The 23438-nt window shown below is 42.6% G+C and overlaps 1 protein-coding gene across 7 annotated transcripts in view; it reads right to left on the bottom strand.

Annotated features, from left to right (window-relative positions):
• Positions 1 to 3847: 3847 nt before the first annotated feature.
• TRAPPC9 (trafficking protein particle complex subunit 9) overlaps positions 3848 to 23438 on the bottom strand; it is a 534676-nt gene continuing 515085 nt past the window's right edge. For all 7 annotated transcript variants that reach the window (XM_064442029.1, XM_064442032.1, XM_064442034.1 and 4 more), the window contains 2 exons: positions 14478 to 14701; positions 3848 to 7076 (listed from right to left, as the gene is read on the bottom strand). In XM_064442029.1, the coding sequence (XP_064298099.1) occupies positions 6897 to 7076; positions 14478 to 14701 (404 nt within the window). In that variant the 3' untranslated portion in view covers positions 3848 to 6896. The remainder of the gene's footprint in view (positions 7077 to 14477; positions 14702 to 23438) is intronic.

Genomic DNA, 23438 nt, shown 5'->3' with positions numbered 1-23438 from the left:
CCCATACCCTCAACTGACACAAAACATATTTGCAGGCAGAAGGGAGTCCATCCAAATGCCATACTTGTTCCATGAACCCTTTTTAATTCTCAGGAGCCCGGGGCCTCTCTCAAGCCAGCAGTGAAGGAAATCACAATCATTATTAAGCTGGTGATTTGAGTGGTATTTTAATTTATTTTTAGAAAGAAAAAAAAAAAGATGAAAGGGGAAAAGTTCCCTGTTTCACACTTCTTAAGGTCACACTTCATATTAAGGTTCCATTTATAAAGAACACATAAATGCTTAATACATGTTTAAGTGATTGATGAATCATTTATTGTATATTTCTATTGAACTGTTGGTCTCTAGAGCTATGACTTAACCATCTATAACACCTGCAGCTGCTGTATATACAGGCATCGATAACGTTGGAACACAAAGCATTCATGTGCATAACGTGCTTAGAACATCTAACATTTATGAATGCTTTATAAACAATTTATAAATGAAATCTTAATATACAGCGTAACCTATTTTTAATGTTGTGGCAGTTACATAACCCAGCTGGCCTTGATTCATCTCAGTTAACTTCAGGCACCTTGCGGAGGTGTCTCTGGTTGTAGCCCTGTACCATTTCTCTCTGCATTTCTACCCTCCCTTCCTCCCACTGCATAGTTACCCCTGTGCTGCCCTGACGAGCACTGCAAACGTGTCTGAGAGGGATGCTGCAACCTCGCAGGCTTCAACAGTCTGTGCAATGATTGAGCTGCACATCGATAACCCCCTCACGTGTGTGTACACACACTAAGGGAAAACACTCCCCTGCCTTTTCTTTCCCCTTTTCAAGCCAAACCTATTGCAAGGGCTCAGCCTGGTGCAGCCACGTGAAGAGGTGAATCAGGCAAAGGGATGGGAGGGAATGGCTGTGCTCTGTGCTCTGGGTTTGAGCTGGTGGGAAAGGAGGTGGTAGGCGGATGCTTAAACTGGACCATGGCATCTCTTCAGCCATTGACGTGGACCATTCTGGGAAGCCTGGCACAGGAGGATAGGCTGGGAGAACTGGGTTTGTTCAGCCTTGAGAAAAGGAGGCTCAGAGGGGATCTCATCACCGTGTACTGGTACTTCAGGGGTAGTTACAAAGAAGATGGAGACTCGCTTTTTACACGGAGTCCCATGGAGAGGACAAGGGGGAATGGACAGAAGTTGCTCTTGGGGAGATTCCGACTGGACACCAGAGGGAAATTTTTCACACTGAGGACAGTCACCATTGGAATAATCTCCCCAGGGAAGTGGCTGACTCGGCCACGTTGGGCACCTTCAAGACTCAGCTGGACAGGGTGCTGGGCCATCTTGTCTAGACTGTGCTCTTGCTAGTAAGGTAGGACTAGATGATCCTGAGGTCCCTTCCAACCTGGGATTCTGTGATTCTGTAAGAACACGGGCAGACTTTGGATAGCAAAGGGCCCTGTTTCTGTCACAGATTAGTGATGACATCCTCATAGCCATTAACAAGATGCTCATTGTTAAACTATTTCAATAGTTGGCCTGGTTTCTTTCTGGCAGTGTCTACGGTTTTTTGTTCTAACTGGATACATACTGAAAAGGGGCTGAAATCAGCCCTCTTCAATCATGGTATCAGAGTACGTTGGGCCATAACGAATTCTTCCCTTCAGACTTTCCAGGGGTCCCTCATCTCAAAAGCGGTGCTGTAATTCCTTATTGTTAACATACGCCTTTCCTTATGCCAAATAATTTCTGAGCAGTTCCTGGGGAGTTTTCCTGTAGGCCTTGGAAGAGGAACACTTGGAAGAGGAACTGCAAGCAGGAGGTGGACAAACACTGTCTCATCTATTACACAGCTACTGGGCACAGCCTTTGGGTATAATGGAATTTCCCAAGCAAGTCTATTTGTATGATTTATGCCTCCAAGGTTCATTACTCTGGTTGATATAGATATACACTGAGGACATAGTGGTCTGGGAGGATCTTCTGCACTCCCAGACTTGTTTTATATGTCTATCCCTCATGTATTAAAGTGACAATGCCTGATTTTGATGAGGTGTCTTCTCCTTGTGCCAGGGTTCCTGCAAGCCAGTGGTGATCCAAGAATAAGATGTCCAATGCAACATAATGGGACGGGACCTCAAACTCAAACCTGCAGGTTCAAATGCAGATTGTGCATCTGGACAGAGGTTTAGCAAGTTCCTCAGGCAGATGTGACAGAATTAGCTTCAGTCACTGGGTCTATTAATGTGCTTAACATTAGGCACCTGCTTAGATACCTTGTTGAATCAGGAACAGAAGGAAAAGAAGTAATCAATACCTGTTAAATGACACATCACCTGCATACAGCACAAGTCCCATTGGTGTTATGGAATTGATGCATCATAAATGTAGTAGCCTAAGTATCACTCCAACAAGCAACACCAGATGGTAATAAAATAGACAAGGTCCCATTCAACTGAAGTATCTCAAGGTCCTTTTAAGAGAGGATATGAGAGCTGAACTCCAGTTTAACAACAGAAATAGGGTTTGAAGCAATTTTTTTTTCCCCAGTAGATGACCAAAGTGTTGAGAGGGCTCTGATGGAAATGCAGAGGAAGGAAACAGAAAAAGAAAAGGACCTGTTAATCCATTCTGTTGGAACCAACCAAAGAAAACCAGAAAAGCTGAGATGAAAAAGAGAGATGAGAAACCAAGAGCTAAAATGCTGGACAACACAAGGACCCTGATCTAAGCCCCAGAATGGTCTAACCAGCAGAAGTAAATATGTATCATTGAACACTGACCATGAAAGTTGTCCAGATTTACATGTCTTCTGTACTAAGAAAGAGCAATAGCATTTACAAACCTTTGCGAAGCACGTACCTGTAGGAAAGCCTTCAAATCCCACCTGTGCCCAAACAGCTGAATTGCAAGCCCAGAGCTCTAGCTGGTATGCGTAACATCCCATGGAGTTGGTGGACAGCACTGTTCTAGTGTGCATAGTGCAGGTAGGATGGATGCATAGTCCCATTTCAGTGAGAGACAAAGTGCCCGCACCCAGGAAGGGAGTCAGAGGATCCAAGGAAGTGAGTGTGCACCCACTAAGGAAAGCTTAAGAGCATCTAGACTGGGGACCCAAACACAGGAGCCTCAGGGCTGTTTGACAGAAGGAGCTCAAACAGGGTTGGACATAGAATCATAGTATCACAGAATTACTGAAGTTGGAAAAGACCTCTAGGATCACCAACTCCAACCATCAACCCAACACTACCATGCTTGCTAAACCATGACATCAGATGGTGCACACAAAACAAGTGCTTCCAATCGGTCTTCCCAGACATACCACTTCCATAAATGGTCCTTCCAGCCTTTGAGCTGTTTCTGTAGAGGATGGAAAGGGCCATAGAATCATAGAATAGTTCAGGTTGGAAGGGACCTTTAAAGGTCATCCAGTCCAACCCCCCTGCAGTGAGCAGGGACATCTTCAACTAGATCAGGTTGCTCAGAGCCCAGTCCAGACTGACCTTGAGTATTTCCAGGGATGGGGCATCGACCATCTCCCTGGGCACCCTCAACCTGTTTCAGTGTTTCACCACCCTCATTGTCAATATTCTGAGATATAAGTAACCTTTCACGTGAGTGCATCTCTCTCCCCTCAGCTGACAGTTAATGGACACTGACACAGGAGCCACACTATGGCGCATACATCTTTCAGCAGCTCTGAGTCATCTAGGAAAACAAAGTTTGAGTGAAGCTGAAATTTCAGTTCCAGGATCAAATACATTCTTTCAGAGACAGAATGCAGCATCAAGAGACATTATTACCAGTAAAAACACACAAGAGCACTATCAAGAATTATTGACAGAAGAGGCAGGCAGAGGTGTAAATAGCACATAAGTATTTATTCAGACAGATAATTTACACAACTTATGCTTCTCCAATGCACATATATACCGGACCAATGTCTGCTCTCAGCAATGGTGATTTAAATTAGGAATGATTTAATTCAAGTGGGATCATATCAGATTTACATCTGTGTAACAATGTGCAGTTTGGCTCATCGTGAATAATAGCTGGGTGGTTCAGCAAGTTTTCAATTCCAGAAAGGAGAGCAGATCAGAAAAGTATCATCCTTTTTTCAAGCACTGCAAGGACCCATCCTGACAGCAATCCCAGTGCAAGCTTCCATTAGAAAGAAAACAAACAGCGACGCAGTGTTCTCATTGCAAGTACCTTCCACTCACCCTTCTCCAAATTACACTGACGCTTTAACATTCTCCTTCTGGACAAGTCATAAATGATCCCCAGAAGGAAGAACTTCTTGTGTTTCATCTCGCTCACCAAGACAAGTAGAAGTGTGAGAAAATTGGGAAAGATATCATAAATGCCAAAAGCAACTAAGCATCAAAGTTGACAAGGGACAGAGTAGTCTACTATATAATGAACAGACAGACCATTAAGGGTCAGCTCACACATAAGAACTTATATTTATGAGCACATATGGCAGATTTATAATGGCATATTGGAAATATGCAGCTTACTTCTGTTATAATAAAACCTCTCCCATTCCAACAGCTTCAGCAGGCTGTGGATCAGGATTCTTTATAAGCAAAGGGCACAGGAGTGCTGCATCCCAGTATAGGCTTCACAGAACAGTATCCTCTGTTCTCAGAGAACTCTCTTAAAAATAAACTAGGAAATGATCCCTTAGCTGGGTAAGCTGAAGCATCCTGACTGCAACAACATCTGCTTCACAACATTTTTGTTTCAAACGTAATGTGGTCCTTCCAAAGCCTTAGCTGTATTCCTAGCATCTGCAGATTATCTGCTGGGAATACTGAATAAAGCCCAATTTGGATTTCACTGCAACAGTGTTGTGTAACAGTACAGAGACACATGTCAAAAGCAGCTTTTATAGAAGAGATTAACTGGTTTAATTCCTGCTCTCCCGGGATCTTATTTTTCTGTATATATGCCTATGTAGTGACAGAGAATTCAGCCTCATGGCACAAACTGGTCAACCAAGTTCCACTAACACAAAAACCATGCCCAGCTCAGCTGCTTGGACCCTCTGTCCGTGGGTGTCTCTGGCCCAGAACCACCGTGCAAATCGAAGGAACAGTTTCCTTACTGGCCGTTGCATGCTGACAGCTGACAGAGCAGTACATCATTGCAAGTAAATCTTCAGTCAGTCTCAGATTTCCATCAGTTTAAGACTGAAGACTTCCACTCTGGCATTCAAAGCTGTATACGGAGCCACAGCGCAAGAGCAAACACTGACAACATTGCCACAATACAGTTTTTTAGAGATAATACCCTGCATACGCTGGAAATATAGCTATCGTGCTATAGCTATAGCTCCCTCGAAGTAGGGGAACTATAGGAAGTGTTTAGGATGAATACATTACAGTCTTCTGCAAACATGCAATGAATTGAGTCTTGAGCACTGTTATTCCTACAGAAAACACCAGTCACATCTCAAAGTACAACTGGGCATAGGGCAGAGAGCCAGAATGAGCTGTCTGGGCTTGTGCTCCACAGCTTGAGCAGGACGGACCGGGTCGGGCATGAAGTGGTGTGCCCACATTTGGATGAAGCCTAAGCAAACAAAATAAATCTGCAAAGAGGTTGTTGTGCATGTAGATTTAGCATGTACAGAGCTAACTGGAGCTAACTGGAGCACCTCTGCCACATCTTAGTGCATCCTGAAAATGTACTACCACCCAACTTGAGAGCTGCAGGATGTAAATTTAAGAGAAGATTGAGACAGGTTTGAAACATATGGGCCATGAAATAATATATTAATCATACAGCTAAGACACCTCCCTGCTTTCCATGGGGTATATGCAGGTCTCTGTATACAAAAACATTATTCTGAAAGAACACAGCCTAAATTTTCAGTACATCCATCAACTACTTTTATGGTCAGGAATTCCATGGCCTTAATTGCCTAATAATTGAACTTAATCATTCAACAAAAAAAAAGAAGGAAAAAAAAGGACGACATAATCAAGCCCAGTCTATTAGCATGAAAAATCTGATCAGAAGAGTTTGCAGAAACTCAGGCAAAATTATATTAATGATCAGCTGATTAATTCTGGTGGGTCTTCAAGTGTCTGCAAATGTTTCAGGCAATTGTAGTTGTATAAAACAGAACTGTGAAAGCCCAAATTCACAGGCAAGCCCTAGGCAACCCAAACATTGGCTTATTTTCTTTCTCAAGGACAAACCTCTCCAGCTCTTCATTGCCTTCTTTCATTTCTTGTTCACAGATCTACCAAACTAAAGGCAGTGACTTTACCAGCAGCAAGTGGCACTGGGCTCAGGGGAGGAAGAGGGTAACTGGAAGCATATTTGCCATTCCTACTTTCAGTAACACTGGAAAAAAGCATCACTACTGCTGTTTACTACCAAAGACACCAAATTCTCAGCAAACAAATGAACAAGAACAAGCTTGTGAACAAATCTAAGAGAGAACCACACCTCCAGGGTACATGCCATGGGTCCAGTGTAAGCCAGGAGGAATTTCATACAGATATAGAATTCTTGTTGAAACATGCTAAAATGGGATTATTCAAGCTGGAACTGAGACCTTCAAACACATGGTTAAATTCAGCCCTCTTAAATTCAGCCCTCAAGACCCTTTCAAACCCACTGATGTCAATAGAGTATATGAAAGTATAATGCATATATTAGCAGTTTCAAAGGCTTTTTGGAAACAGAGGAAAACTCTAGCATAGTTATAATCTCTCTCTCTCTGAAATTAGCTAAAGCAGCTGCCCAAATGACTATCAGCCAATTCAGAAAGTGTTCAGCTGTTCCTCCAAAGTAGGGACTATGGCCTCGGGTTGGACAGAAACAAGCTGGGGTCAAGCAGAGGATGTGCCAAACGTTTCTGTGCACTGTGGCTAATCAAACAGCGCACAAAACATTTACAGCTTAGTTTGGACCACAGGCTCCATAGCACGGATGTGAACACTAGGAAGGCAGAACCAGGAAAGAGGCAGCTCCCTGCTGCAGTTGTCTTCATGGAATTTGATATTCAGGTAGAAATCGCCTGTGTAGAGAAAGAGAAGTGCTCCAAAATACACAGAGTCTTTGGTTGGCTTCACCTGGAAAAGACAATGTGAAAATCAGTATAATGAAACTAGCAACAAAACCAAATAATTGCACTTTGCAGTTCAGTAGTTCCTTCAGATGTTCTCAGAGTACTCCAGATTCACATCTCAGTGATGCCTTCACACAAAAAGGAGTGAAGATCTTGTCCCTTTTCTAGCAATAGTAAAATTGGAGCATTGAAAATTAAATCCTGTATTATTCTCTCATGCAGCAAAGCTGTGGCACAGCTTAAACCAGAACACAGATCCTCAGGAGTCACTGATTCCAGAACAGAGTTGGTTTAAGGCAGAGGTCACCCAAAATCTTTCCTTAGACTGCATTTATCCACATCTATATTAAAAGCCTAAATCATGTCTCTGCACTAATGTTAAACATGTGGTTAAACACCATTTAACAACTTAGCAATAACTAAATTCATCCCCACTTATTGTTCAGACACAATCTGACTGCAAATTCTAATCAGGATTCTTTAGCACTATCAATGAAATAATTAAGTTTAGCAAGAAACATCCCATGAAAAGTAGTCACCCTGATTTATCTTGGCCAAATTAAATACAGACTTCACACTGTTTCTACTTTTATACATCTCAAATGATTCATCACAAAACCATTTACGATCCAGATCTTTACAACAAATAATATATCTCAGTCCATCATTTCTTAAGTATTTTCTAACTTTAACAACCTCACGACTGATAATGTTTGAATTATTATCTGCTTCCACAAGATGTTAAATCCAGTTTCAGGGTGTCTAGAATTGGATTAAAGTTGCTGTAAATGCAAAAACACGGAATTGCCGATTCCACAAAGCCATTCCACTGAATGGAATTTATTCAAAAAATTGTGAAGAGGCAACTTCTTCCCAGCAGAAAAGACCCAATGAAGGGCACCTATGCTCCTCAGTACTCATCTTCCCTCAGCCAAGAGCATCTTACCAGTTCCTTTCTGCTCTCTGGACCCTGAAACCACCAACTCAATATATACTCACAGGGTCATCCCTAGTTTCACGGGTAGGCTTGTGCCCATGTATTTTCTTTTTTTGCTTGAATACTCATTGGTAATGGGCCTTTCTTTGGTCATCTCCAAACACCTCAGTGTCCATCATGTTACAGAGTCCAGCGTTGATTCTAAATGACAGCATGACGTACAAGCCTAGACCCAAGCCCAACCACAACAGAAACTCTGGTGTTGGATCCAGAAGCATTGAGCCATCCAGCTGTGCTGGACGTGATTGGATCCAGGGGGAGAAAACCTTTGCGAGGGACATCACTAGGAACCGATGGGCCATTACCACCTGGAACAGTGAAGGGATGAGGCTAAGGCTCTGAGACAAGTTATCATGATTCTTGCCCACTATAAAAAATGTGGTCATATGGTAAGCTGGGACATCAACAATGGGGTGTTAAGTGGGAAAGTGTCTATGCCCTTTGCTGAAGGGCATCTTGCCATTGCATAGGAAGACAAGAACAAGGATGATGACTAGACCATGGTGGGGGAGAGGGAGGAGACGAACAACTAGGAGAAGTTTCCAGGGGTGCGGGGCACCTCAAGAATATGCCAGAGCTGAAAATTACCTGCCACCGCCTCCAGTGAGGAAGGTTCTCTGTAGCTCTCAGATGTGAGGGGAATGAGCTACTTGTTTCCATTTTCTCCTATTCTAGGTTTTTTGGACCTTCATTGCTGGGTCCTTTAGCCAGCAGACATGCACCCTGTATAGTCCCCAGGGATGTCAGGCTTCTTCGTTGAACCTTCCTAAATTGCTGCTCCTGCACATGGGCCTGGCTGTTCACAAGCAGCAACATCCTCAGAGCTGGCAGAGCCCGGGCTCCCTTTGCCTTTGGAGCTGAGCACTTTTGCTGACCTACAGCAATCTTGTAACAGCATCGTATCATCCACGTGAGTGATCAGAGCAGCCACAGCTGTTCTCCTGAACCCTGTTCTCGGCATCTCCCCTCCTCGCTGGGTGCAAGTTCTTGCCCCCTGGCATTGCGTCTGGACATGCAGAACAACATCAAGCCATCTCCCCTCTTGCTTCCTTCCCCTCCTTGTGGGGCTGCCTGCCTTATTTCCACCTCACTGCAACTGATGTGGCCTTGCATCCAGAGAAGGACAGAGGCAGGCATTAATGCCAGCAATGGGTCGAGGCAAACAGCAAATGAAGCCTCCTCAAGATCTATACCTTTTTCAAGCTCCCAGTCCATTTTTCCTAATCTGGCAACACCATGAAGAAATACCTGTAACAGCATTGATCAGAACACTTGACAATCAGGAAGGTGGCTTCAGGCATATCAGCATCAACACAGCCTTTTCACTCATCTGAAGTCCTGCCTACATGGTTGCTCGTTCCTCCTGCCTTTACAGCACAAGTCTCTACACCAGTCATCAGTTTCTTCATCATAAATGGGAAAAGCCAGCAAGGAAGGCAGTGGTATGTGTCCAGTTCTGCCTGTAGCCCATCCCCCTGCGCACAGTATGCACAGACCAGGCAACAACAGTCATGGTTTGGGGACCATCCACATCTGCATGACCACTACTACAACCACTACTCTAATCAACGCTTCTGGTTTGGGGAAGAAACAGGGAAGTACAAGTAGCTTGGAATCTTTGCACTGTTGAGATGTAAGTGGCTCTGCAGAAGTTACAAGAAGTTTCTTCCGAAATAGTAACTAACTTCAGAAGGGAAGGTTGCCTTTCAGAAGGGGGGCTGCCTACAAGCATTCTCAGAAGACCACAAGTACATCAGCAGCAGTCAGGTCAGTAGAAGGCCAGATCCAACCCAACTGGTATACTGGGCACAGGACTAATTTTGAGGTTAAACTACCTACATTTAAGTGTTTTTGACACAATAGGTATCCGAGCTCCTACTGCAGTAAGAAGACATCTAGTCAATGCAGCCAGTGGAGCAAACACATAGTGGTCTACCTGGCCAGCCTATAGAGTCAGGATACAGTTGCTTAACAGAGGCACCTCGTGACATTAGGGAGGACCTACGGCACTGAGACATCTGCACAGAGCTGGCAGGATTTATGGGATGATTTAGAAAAGGATTTCTGGCAGCAGGTGGAGGCCAGTTGGGATACCCACAGCATGTAAATGATGGTAGACACCTACTTTTAGGCAACTGATTCTTACTCCTGATGTCTATGTTAGCATAAGCCAGGTTCTACTGGCTGCAGACGCCATCTCCATTGACTAATGGGAGCTTAGCTGGCCAGCATCCATGTAAAACCTACTCATTCAGATGTCTCAGTCTGGAACTGAATCCACCCAAACATCTGTAAAGTGGATGTCCACATCTGAGCCAGCTGTTCAACACAAGGATTAATCTGCTCAAATTTAGAATGAAGTAAAATATCCATCAACCCTGATGACTAGTTCTCCACAGCCTGTGAAGGGAGCTTAGGGTGACTTGTTCATGTGTACACAAGTCAGACACTTCCCGCCGTAGCTGACAGCACACACAATCCCACTGACTGCAAAGCACGATCCAGCTAACCTACAAGAAACATGAAGATCACATACTTGTGCCACTTCTAGACCAAATTTGTATTGTCATTTGATCTAGCAGCACACAGGTGTGGAAGTGTCACCGCCTAGATATGTGCTTGTATGTTGTACCAGTCTGGGATGCTGTTAAATACAGGCTTGCTGAGTTGAGTCAGAGTTGAAACAGATTTCACCAAAATCCCACCAAATCATGGAAACCAAAGATGGGAAGCTTCTAGCCCAGAAAAAAAAATGACTGAAGAATCAAGAAAAAACCGCCCACATTACTCGTCTGTTCCATTGAGGGAGAAGAAAAATTAAGTTTCTAGCTCCATTCTAATCTTTCCCTGATTCAGGCTACCATGTGGGACTGTGATTGCTTAGAACTAATTACTACTTATTTATACTGCTGTAGTACTTAGGGAGCTCAGCTGGAGATTAGGGCTAGTGCCAGTTACTGTTCGCTGCCCCAAAGAGTTTACAGTGTGAGTAAAATAGTGCCAAGAAAACTAATTTGTTCCAGATGGGCCACAGAGGACCTGCCAGAAGTGAGCAAATGTTCATCATAGCTTCTGAGCTGATTCAAAATGACCATCTACTAATGAATTTCTCTTCATCTCCCACTACCAACCACTTGAGCAAGTGCGTGATAACACACGCAGGAAAAAACCTGCTTGATTATAGTAATAGCAAAAGGAGGAACAACAAAGAGAGACGAATTGCTGGTAGTTACAGGAATCTCCATAGAAGATAAATTTTTTGTTTTTCACTCAGCAAGAAGCAACTCTGATCAACTAATTAGTAAAAAAAAATATTGGTAAGAACTAAGAATTTTTAATAATATGGCTAAGGCTAAACTTCAGGTTGTGAAGTGAAATAAAAAAATAAATCAATGCAACATATTTTAAAGGGTGCGGGTCCACCATGTTATCTCATGTTTCAAAGCCCCGCACTGAATAAAATGTCTACTAAGTGATAACCGACGAAGTAACTTCTCCTGTTAAGTACAGCCATAGAAAGGTCAGGGTAACCAAATCAGAAGTTGTGCTTAAAAATAAAGATTTTACTTAATTTAAAATGGATGAAAATATCTCAATAGCCTTTAAAATTTTTAGTAAAAGAATTTGCTTTTTGAAGTAGTATATCCCAGCAGACACTGTGTGACACAAACCCAGACTGCTGCACTGAATTGAAGTAAGAGCACAGAAAGGTGAATAAGCGCTCATTACGTTACTTCTAAGATAAATCATCTAACCCGGACTTCAAGCTGCAAGAAAGAGAAATACAAAATCGTATGACTTCTACCCTTTGAACAATTGATATTCATACTGCGAAGCAGCATGTGCATGCTGGAAATTCCTGTATATATCGCCTGTCTTCCAGATTGCAGCAGAAACTGATTTGAAACTTTTTAGTCTGCAAACAAAAACAATCGTGATTTGCTGAGCATTGGGCTTAGTTTGAAATGAACATTGAGGAAAGCAGAGGGGATTTGGGTTTTGGTTTTTTTCCCTCAAAGAAATCACGTTCAATTGAGCACCAATAATGTAGTTTCTGCATCAGCATGACAACAGACCAAGTTTTCAGGGTGTGAGAAGTATCTCCTCTTGCTGTAATACCTGATGCTCCCACTTGTTCTTGGCCATACGCTACTGATATGCCAAACCATATGCTAGTTGTCCATCCTTCCTCCCACCCAGCTCGGCAGTGTAATAAATCATGTCACCACCTCCTTGCCAGTGCCAGTGTAAAGTCAGCCCAATTAGCTTAAACTGCTGACGAATGTAGTTTTTGCTAAACTGGCCAGTTTTGCACAAAAACAAATGCTCACAGCACCTCTCCCGCTGGGTCTGGTGAGCAAAAGGGGAGCGTCTTCCCACAGAGGGGCAGAAACAAGCAGCTGGGAAATGGTAGCATCTCAAGCCACCTCCATTAAACAAGTAAAACAATCGTGAGCTCGTGCCCTCGGTTTATGAAAATAAGGGGCACATGTTTAATAGTTCTGACAGAGCAGCCCTGAGTTACACCAGCAGAGAATCTGTTCCAGTGCCTCAGCTTTCATTTATAAAAAAGAGAAACTCGGATTCTCTTTCATCTCACCCAACCATGAGCTGCTTCGGTTTCTTAACCAGTGTCTGTCTGAGTTGCTGCCAAACTCAGAGCATGAACACAATTCTGAATATGTTCGTTCTTCCCTTTTTCACCAAATGCACAAACCAGCACTTCCTTCTTGTCCCTGAAACAGGTGCGGCTTTCTGAAATCTTCTTTCCTTTACTGAACTAGTTATTACGGGGGATGAAAGGGCCTCTCACAGCATTAGATACACTGAAGAATTTTCTTCCATGATCAGGACTCTATGCCTCAAAGAAATATGACTAAGCATTTTCTGTGGGAGCCTGTGTAGGACAAGTACCAATACTATATACCATGAAATGTAACCCTTCTTGTCTGAGAGTCAACATTTTCTTCATTTCACCTTTTTGGATGAACAGGAGGACAAAGAGCAGAAAACAACTCTATTTTTAACTTATTGGGGACTGTGTTTACAGAAGAAATGTCACAATACTGAACAACGGGGCAAAAGCGGGGACCGTAACCTATGAGAAGGCTGCCTGGGCAGGCACAAGAGATGTGACCTCCTGACTTTTTGCCCAGTAGGAGACTCAAACAGAAGGTAAGAATACATCATGCAGACATCTCCCTTTCCCCTCATTAGCCTGGAGGGTCAGACCCTTCGGCAGCTGGGCTTCCAAACACCGCCACTCTGATTAAAAAATCCACACTGTCAGAAAGAGAGTCAAAGAAAGCCATTTCTTGATTATTTCTGTTGACATATTTAAATTATTCAGCTAAGAATATAGTTAGCCCCCATTAAAATTCAAGTTGATGGTATATTCCACACTCATTAGCTTTTTGAAATTTTTTTTCCCTGTGATGCGTAATTGAAAAATATGCATGGTGATGCTCCCTGTGGTTAGCCTTTAATTTCCTTCTTACTAAGGTTCACTTAAATATTCACTTTTGACAGGTACATTTTATTAGCTATCCAAAGAGCTGACCTAAGCAAAGGTCCTAAGCACTATCCCAAACACTCACCCTCTGCTTCATGTTTATTTTATAAGTTACCAGAAATACTACTTATTCCACTCTGCAGTACTGTCTGTATGTTCTTCGTTCCTGCTTTTTTGTTGTTGCTGTTTTTAGGGGAAGGATGTGGGAGAGAGTAGTTTTATCTGTATTTTCAGTGTCTTGCCTCAGAAGCAAAAAGCTCCTAGACTTGAATTTTTTGCAGAAGAATTTGAGAGAAAAATCAAAATCTCAGTTGTTCTAAAAAGGGACTTTTTTTGGTCCCATTTTAAGCATGTTTTCTATTTTTCATTATGGTTTTATCAGAGTATGCTAAGCAACAAGGAGATGAACCAGCTCATCATATTGGTCATTAATGCTTAGCATATTCTTGCAGTCTGTTGCATTTCCTCAGGACCTGACTCAAACTGATTTGCTGAGTTCCTGGGCTCAGCCTGGGAAACATTTCTTATGGACTAGAGAGAAAAAGTTACTTAAAATCTATTACTGCAGGCTGCACTGGATGGCTCGCGGGCCTGGCAATATGGCACTAAACATTTCATCTGGGTTACCCATTCGCATTTAGTCAGATCTGGAGTGACTAGAAGTTACTGTCTCTTATAGTTTACTACTGGTTTAAATGATAGGAAATTACAGTCTTAAGCCATTTCAGAGAGATGATTCTATATCCCCAAACCTCGCAGCACCTCTAGCAATAGCTGCCATAATCATGGTGCTTTCCAAAAATCAATCTGCCTTAAAATGCACAATGGAATAATGAAGGCCTTTTCTGCAAACGCATGTCATCCAGAATCATGATCCATTTGCCAGAAAGACTTACTGAGTCGATGTAGAAGGTGTTGGATCCCACAAAGGTGATCGCATCTTGCAGATCGTAGTTGTGCACCCCATTTTGGTAATCCTGGTAGGGCGTCACGGTGAGAGCGAAGGGCCCCACACTGTGTTTGCTCCAGTTGGTCAGCTTCACCTCCAGCGGGATGGGGTCCCCCACTTTGCAGTCCACCACGATATCGCAGTCGCAAAGCTTGCCGTCAACGAGGATATCTGCAAATCAAGAAAACAATTCCACATTACGTTGGACTCCTGTTTTAGAAACTGTATTAATCTTGATACAAAACTCAACAAGAAAAAGTAACCTAGATGAAACCAAGAGTGCGTGACGGTTAACCTTAGGAAAGAAAACCCAATGGTGCAGTGTTGCAGGGAAACTAGTTGCAACAACCAGTTTATGAAGGTCTGGCATTTGTCCACAGCTCTTGAAAAAGCTATGAAAAACCCAGTTATGTTCTATACACGGGCACTCAAAGATACGTTTTTAACCTCACCCCTTGCAGGCCAAAGCCACAAACAACTTCTCATGCTTCTCCTGCAAATCAGCAGCAATAAGTGAAAGGAAATACAAACTGAAATAATCAACGCAAACGGTAGCTAGGTAGATCCAGAGCTAGATGCCCATGTTCTCATCTTACAGCCAGAATAAATCCTCCTGCATGGATCTGACCTTTTGGAGCAGGACAGACACTGCCAGAATTTGCAATGTAACACATATATTAAAGTCCTGATTATAAGGAAAAAAGGGATTTTAAAATTATACAGTAGTACTACGAGCTTGTTCACTCTCTGCGCTTTAATTCATTCTGGGGTTTCTATTTTTAACCTTCTACTTTTCTTTCCCTTACTGGGGTAGCAGAAAATATAAAGCCTCTAAATTGGTTACTGCTGGGACAATGACAGCCAGAGTAATGTGTCCACTAACCTTGCCCATTTGCTTATACAGAACCAAAATGTTTCATTACCAACACACTATGAAATTGCAAGTCCAATTCCCTGCTCTGAAAGGGTTCCCAGTTGTGCAGTATTACTGTATTTTTCAGATGAGGGTTATCTCCGATGCACTATTAATACAGGAACATTTCTATTTCACTACAGGTTCATGTTCAGAGATAAGAGAAAGCCCTGGGCACATATAAGAAAGCATCTCTGTGTGAATACCTATCCCCACAATCTCATACACCCATGAGGCATTTCGATCACTCCAGCTCCTCCTCAGTTGCTTGCCTTATGACATACAGCATATAATTCCTCTGCCAACAGCATCAGATTTACATTAGTAATATCCCCTCTTCAAGAAAAGACACTTTTTATGCTTCAGGAGAAGATAAAAAACATTTTAATGAAAGCGATTTTCTTTTTTACTTATTTTTGTTTTGTTGCCTTAGATGAACAACTACAAAACGATGCGTGTTCTAGTGACGCCCTTTAGCCTGGCAAACTGAACAAGCCTTATCGCAGCAACTGGGTAAGAAGAAAAAAAACAAAGCTAGTGCCAAAGAAGAAACAAGTTCAGAAAGGGACATTCATTCCAGAGGTCAGGTCAGCAAACTCAGCTACCCAGATGAACACTCCTCCATGACCAAAGCTGCCCAAATGCAGCAGCAACTCCCAGACACAAGAGCCTTGGCAGAGTGAGCACAAGGAAACCCTGCAGTGCTCAAGCTGCAGCTATCCAAAATCCGTGCCGGTGTCCCAGTTGGAACAGCCCCCGAGTAAGATCTTTCCCTTCCAAAGGAGATGCCCAGTTTTTGGCAACGCAAGTAATGGTTAGGCCACACCTGGAGTACTGTGTCCAGTTCTGGGCTCCTCAGTACAAGAGAGACATGGACATACTGGAGACAGTCCAGTGAAGGGCCATGATGAGGATTAAGGGCCTGGAGCATCTCTCCTATGAGGAAAGGCTGAGAGAGATGGTGGGACTGTTCAGCCTGGAGAAAAGAAGGCTCAGAGGGGTCTTACCAATGTCTACAAATACCTGAAGGGAGGGGCAAAGAGGATGGAGCAAGGTTATTTTCAGTGGCGCCCAGAGACAGGACTAGAAGCAATGGGCCCGAATTGAAACACAGGAGGGTCCCTCTGTACATCAGGAAACACTTTTTTACAGTGAGGGTGACCAAGCACAGGCACAGGTTGCCCAGGGAGGTTGTGGAGTCTCCATCCTTGGTTCAAAAGCCATCTGGACACAGTCCTGGGCAACTGGCTCGAGGTGGCCCTGATAGAGGAAGGAGTTTGACCAGACGACCTCCAGAGGTCCCTGCCAACCTCTACCATTCTTTGATTCTGTGAAAGGAAGTTATAATCACCACTGCGTTTTAGGAAAGGGCTAGAAAAACTGTTTGGCATTGTATTTCTTTTGCAATAGCACACTCTAACGTCATGGGCTCTCCTGCCCAACAGATTCAAATTGCTTCTTGTAGGATTGCCCTAAGATCATGGAGGTGAAGTAATGGTTATAATGGCGGCCCATTATCTGGGATTAATTGACTTTAATTTTTCAAAACACAAAAGTGTGTGTGTGTGCGCACATAATCTTTGTGTTTCCCAGCCTCCTGCCACCGAAGTGAAGTCCAGTTGCTTCCTTCAAAAGAAATGCATTTATAATTCATGGCTCTATGTCAGTTTATGTTTTCAAGCTTCTCCTGCAAGGTAAGCGCTTTCATTTAAAAAAATTTTTAAAAATCTTTTTTTTCTGGTTCCTCCAGCCAGCGGGTCTGAGAGCTGCAGGAACAGTTAGCTCCCCAGACCAGCATGAACCTTCAGAAATACTCAGTAAGTTAAGTGGATGAATCTTTATTTTCAAGCTGCTCATCAACTTGCCTTTACCTTTAAAATTCAATGCTCTGCTGTAGGAATTGTAAATGAACCCTTTGCCCTCTGCCTCCACCTTTGTATCTAATAATAGCTCAGAGCGCTGCTTCCCAATATCTTCATGTGAAAACAGAAAATCCAAACAAAAGGGAAGCAATTAATTCTGGCTCAACCAGATTAATTTTCTTTTGTATTCCTAAAAAAATTCAATTCATTTAAGATTGATTTAAGACCATGTGTGTGTGCACGTGCTTGTGTACATATTGAGAGATAATTTCCTTCCCTCCCAGCACACCCTTCCCTCTCGCAGTACTGAAGCCAAGGATCTCAATGAGATGTCAGATGAGAAAACAGACATAGCTGGCGTGCAAAATACTATGGAAAGGAGTGTTTAAAAACAGTCCCCTTTCATCAGAGAGAACAGCTTGGTTTGACAGGCAGTTTTACTCCCTTCCTGACACAGAAAACATCTCATGGACCATACGGATTTGCTTTAATATTTTCATCCATGAACAGAGGAAAAGCCATGTGTACAGGGTCCCATTTCTGCAGATTCAGCTCACTCACACAGATGGCATAAAAAAGCTGAGACTGCTCACACCACTGCTGTGAGAGTGAATCATTATTGGCTTCAGTATACAGTAGCTCTGAATCAGAAGACACAGACGCTAGCACAGAAGACAGTAGTGGCCGTATCTCCATCTTCCAAAGATTCAGATACAAGAGAAAAAGTATTTCAGAAAATTAGAAGGAACACGTTTAATTCAAACAGCATATATAAATTACATTTAAAAAGTGGAAGTGTAATCTCTGGCTGTCAGGGCAAAAAAACCACAAAGACCTAGCAATCTCCTTCTAATTAAAAATTAAATCCTTTTTAAAGTACTTTAATAAGCCAACAGAATGCTGCTTTTTATTTTATTACCCCACCATCCTTTCCTGCTCATTTACCTACACATGTCCACTATGTTGGCATCCTTGGGTGCCAACAGTACCCTGCAATGCTTGATAGCCATGAAAAAAAGAAAGACAGTCTCTGCCACGCACCCATGAACAGGCACGGGATCACTCTGAGGAGGTGCGGGATATTTCATTTCAAGGACCTTCCCTAAATGATTATTGTACCAAGGGAGAAAATGTCCAATACGTTTTGGAAGGCAGAGGATGAGGATGATACAAGCCACTAAGAATCATAGAATTATAGAATCATTTAGGTCAGAAAAGACCTTTAAGATCATCGAAAGAAGGGGTCAGAAGGGTAATTGGAAAGCCTTGCTTTTTCACTGATGGCCTTGGCCAAGCCTGTTAAGATCTCGATGAATTCACCTTTTACTTGGAAAAACTGGCCAAGTATTTCCAAGTAAATCCATGGCCAGTGGATATATGATGTTTACTGACACCACAATGGCTGGGAGACCATTATATGAAAATTATACATCAGATTTCATATAGTGTCTGCCTTGCAGGATCTCAAAACTCAAGAAAGGGGCATGAATGTTTCTAATGGGAAGACAACCACTATTCCACAAGAAAAACATCATTTATCATCACCTGCCAGGTGCACTTCTGTCTACATCACCCAAAGGAGCAGCTTGGAAACAAATACCAAACATTATTAACATTTTTTTGTTATTTACTCTGCCCGTGTTAACGCACAGTAAGTTCTTTTTGCTACTTTGTCAAGTTTCTGTGTGAGCACTCGCAACCCATTGGCCCACCTGTACGTCAGGAGTCCTGAGTCATGGCTAATTGCATCTCTGCACCCAACTCCCTGTTGGGGAGTCAAAGTTTAATTTTGGAAAGCCGCATACAAATACATGTTTAATCTCAGTGGAAACACACACTCCAGCAATGTTTACTCTCCTCACTCAAGTTTGGGTTGATTTTAAAAAACAGGCTGCAGAGGAAGGCAGGGTGTTTGTGCTTTACAGTAGGGGGCGGAGAAATTTCCATCGGATATTTGTTTTTAAATCTGATAGTGAATCCTGAACTGAAGCAGATGCATTGGTCTCTGCCATTCGCTGCAGCAGGGAACCTGTCTCAAGACTTCGAGCAAACACCTCACAGAGCCATGGCTTTGCACAAACAAGTAGGTCAACAAAACTCAAGGCAAGAGATGCCCAAATGAGTAAACACATCTCACATAAGAGGTAGAAGAGATCTTCAAGCCCAGCAAAGCACACCTCATTCACTGTACTGTAATAGTTAGGGGAATTTTAGTCAATCAATGATTTTTTATGCTGTTAGAACTGTTTCAAAGTATTAGTTTTACCCATCTTGGTCTGTGAACTGGGGAGCAGTGGTCTGAGAAGGGGAGAGGAGCAGCAACAATGCTGTCGTCTCTGGATAATGCCCATCAGGTACTTCGATGGAAGAAAGCCAAAGACCAAAAGCCCAAGCCAGAGCTGCTGCAGTGAAAGTCTCACAAAATGATTCAGTTTCTCTGTCTTTACCAAATCTAAAGTGCTGATTAAAATGTCTGCCCTGGGCAGCTTTACTTCTAATTGCCCTAAAAGAGCAAGGAAAGGGCCAGCCATGCTGTCTGGAACAACTCTTTTTTTCCCCCCCTGTCCTTTTCTGCAAGAATGTTTGTTCAGGATTTTGCAAGGAACTTAACAATGCAAAGAGAATTATTATTTTTTTTAATCATTCATTTAGAAATACGTTGAACAATTCAGTCTGTTTCTCATCTTACATATTATGCAGATGGAAGAAAGATCAGAATGGAGATAAAAACCTGTACTACAGACAAACTCTGTGTACAGAGCAAGCTGATCCTGCCTGTCTCCAAACAAGCAAGTTCCCCGGCCCTCCTCTCATGTTGCAACAGTCAGCAACAGCTTTAGCAGCCTGTTATTTGGGGGTCAGTCATGATAAAAGCGACTAAAAGCGACCAGTGGTGAGGTAACACGTGGCGTTCTGTTGAGACAACAGGCTCCTGGAATTTTCTTATGTATCTCCTCCAATATATGAACCTAAACACTGATTCCATCCCCCTCTTCCCACTTGTTCTCCCTCATGCAGACCAGTTCCCTTTCGTTTTCTAAACCATTCATGCAAATTATTTACACATAGAGACACAGCACTGGTTACATTTGTTTGTCCATTATGAGGTCCTGCAGTATTCTCAGAGCTGAATACATCCATACAAAAGATATTTCTATGAATATAAAAACTGTGTTCCCTGTCAGTCTTATGATGAAAATGCTGAATGGTTATTTAATAACATGAGAGCTTCATAGCTATTTGCATAAAACCTTCTCTACGTTGTTTGCATCTGCTCCTCACACCAAACCTGAGCATCTTAACTCAGAATAACATCCTCGTGTTCATTCATTGGTATACTGACACAATACTGAGCCAAATCCATCCCCTGCATAATTTCATTGCAGTCACTAGTGACAGAGCACAGAGGTATGCAGATGTTTGTATTGTAACAGGTTCAAACTACATGAATATCTCACCTTGTCAACCACTGCTAGCCCTGTCCTGGAAAGTGCCCTTATACTCAGAGCCTGCTGATCCAAACCCCCTATGGACCTGAAGAGTTCAGCTCCGCTTTGGGTCAAGGCCCTTGGACAGGGATGAATAAAAAATACAGGAAAAGATATGAACAAACTATTGCACCTTCCTGCAAGTACCAGCAACCCAGAGACCTTCAGCTAACACAGGGGCACGGACCTGAAAATAGGAAAGTTGGCAGAGGATGGGATGGCTGAACATGAATATAGGCTAGCGAAAGAGGCAATTGCTTTCACAAGACCTCTGAGCTGCCTGGTTCCTGGCAGACTTCCCATTCCCAACATTTCACAATTGAATTAAGGACACTTTATTCGCTCCAAAAGCGATTAAAAAGAAAAACACATTTAAAATATAGTTCTAGCAACAATAAGCAATTAGTCTTTGATAATTGTCTGTGTCTTCCTATTTAATCACTCTTTTGCAGTGGCCAGTATGCTGATGACAGATCCCGACTGGTCCCATTATTGTTCTTGCCAAATTGTTTTGAGTTTGTGTCTGTTCTTAACCCTGTGATGACAACGGACCGAGGACACTGCAGCATCCCCAGAGGACTTGCTTGCAAAAGGATTTTGCAACCTTGTTCATTTAGATTGGGTAAGCTTTCTTCCTCCAAATCGGTATAATGTTTATGTCCAATTTTAATCTCCAAATCTATCCTTGGCAGACACATGATCAGCATTCAATTTCAGTGCTATTTGATCTCGGCTGTAAACATTTAGATGTAGTACAATCTTCTTCAATTAACTCTAAATACCAGGGTCACGCTAGCTGAAAAGAGAAGCATGAACGTGTCTAGTGCTCCGGGGTTTGGCTGCCTCCAACTTTTACTTGGGATCTTAAAAACAACAAACAATAGACATTTCTCCTGCCCTGTGAAATTTCTGGCACACGGACAGCACTTGCTTGTCTCATTTCTCCTCTGGCAGCCAAGATAACCTGGCATTTGGTGATCTGCCCAATTTGCTACCAAAGTGAAGATCACTTCAGAGTTTGTACTGCTTGTGGCCAGTCCTAGTATAAATGCTCAAAGGCAGACCCCTAAAACTTCAAAATTCTCAAAGCTCTGTGTTCTCCACTGAGCCTGAGCTCCTTTTGCCTTAGTTTAAAATATTCCATGACGTAACTCCAGCTTGCTTAAAAAGTCTGATTTCTGAATGTGGGCCAACCCCTTTTTATCTATTCATCACAAGGAGGTTTGCAGAAGACTTCTTTTGATTATCTGCTACACAGCCAGAAGGTCAGGCTGGCATGCAGTGTATGCCTGTGTTTTGAAATTCCACAATCCCAGGATTTGCATGTTATTTTAGGTTATTGAAAACTTTATTTCTATAGCTTGTCTGTGGCAGGAGTACTTTCAGAGCCTTCTCACCCTGCCTTGTTAAAAAAAAAAAAAGGAAAAAAGGAAGAAAAAAAAGCCCTATATTACATTTAAACAAAACTAATCCATACTAGGATATATCATATAATGCTATTTTTTGTACACTGGCAGCTTTGTGCAAAACCACTGCAGGTCATGGAAAACATAGCTTAACCTACAGCTTACTAAAAGCAAATCACCTTATTCCTCACTGGTTTCAAATGAGACTTAAAATTTTCTCCTTCTTTCTGCCATTGCCATGTGCAATGATGGATGCGAGACAAACCTCTCCCCCTGCAGAAGAGGTTTTTAAAGGTCTCATGTAACCTTTGTGAGAGTTTCTGACTTGTGCCTGAAAAGTTAATGGTAAAAAGAGTCTGTGGCCCTTGTGTGCGGGGGTTGGGAGTCTGTCTAATCTTGAAGCTGGTTTAGTCTAGACACTACATAGACTGGAGATCTCCAGGGAGCGTTACCTGCTCTAGGAAGCAGTGATAAAGGTCATGATTGTGGCACATTTCCTATGGACATAGTAGTGAGCTACCACATGGCACAAAAGAAGCAATGCTTACTTAACAGCAGAGACAAAAAACTAGGCTCCCGTACTCAATTCTGTGCATGCAAAGTCAAACACGTGATTTCACCGCATGATCTACTTACCTGAACTCTCACTGCATATGGCAATATGGAAGTGGAAACTTTTCTGCTGTTTCAAGTGGAAACAGTTATTTTCTGCATTATCTATTCAACAGGCACAGAGTGATGCTGCGGACTCTTACATAGATAAGGGATCATACCTCACAGGTAGCTATTTTATAAACTGCTGCTTAAACTATTCCTATGTGTAGCGTAATTGTCATATTTGAGGAGTATTTGGGGCTCAGGTAGGATGAAATATACTATGCACCATCTGAAGCAGAAGGAACCCAAATGCAGATGAGACGAGAGATGAGACAGCAGGTATCTCCATGCCCAGATGTACAGACACATAAAGACAAGGTGCTTGAAGAAAGCAAAAAAAAAAGTGTTACTGATTATTTAATGAAAAATGATGGGTCTATGACCCATTTTCCATGCTTGTCTTCAAAAAAAACTATGAAATATTACATGAGATGTCCAGGCCATAAGAATTTTTCTATCTTCGTAGAGCAGCCAAAGCCTGGTACAAGATAATATATAACCCCCTATGAACAGGCAGGTAGATGATTTACCACATTTCGGTAACTGTGTAAACATGAGCACTAGGACACTGAGCCCCACGGG

This window comes from Phalacrocorax carbo, chromosome 2 (genome assembly GCF_963921805.1).
Source record: "Phalacrocorax carbo chromosome 2, bPhaCar2.1, whole genome shotgun sequence".
In the NCBI taxonomy this organism is placed as follows: domain Eukaryota; kingdom Metazoa; phylum Chordata; class Aves; order Suliformes; family Phalacrocoracidae; genus Phalacrocorax; species Phalacrocorax carbo.
This window is presented reverse-complemented; position numbering and strand designations above follow the sequence as displayed.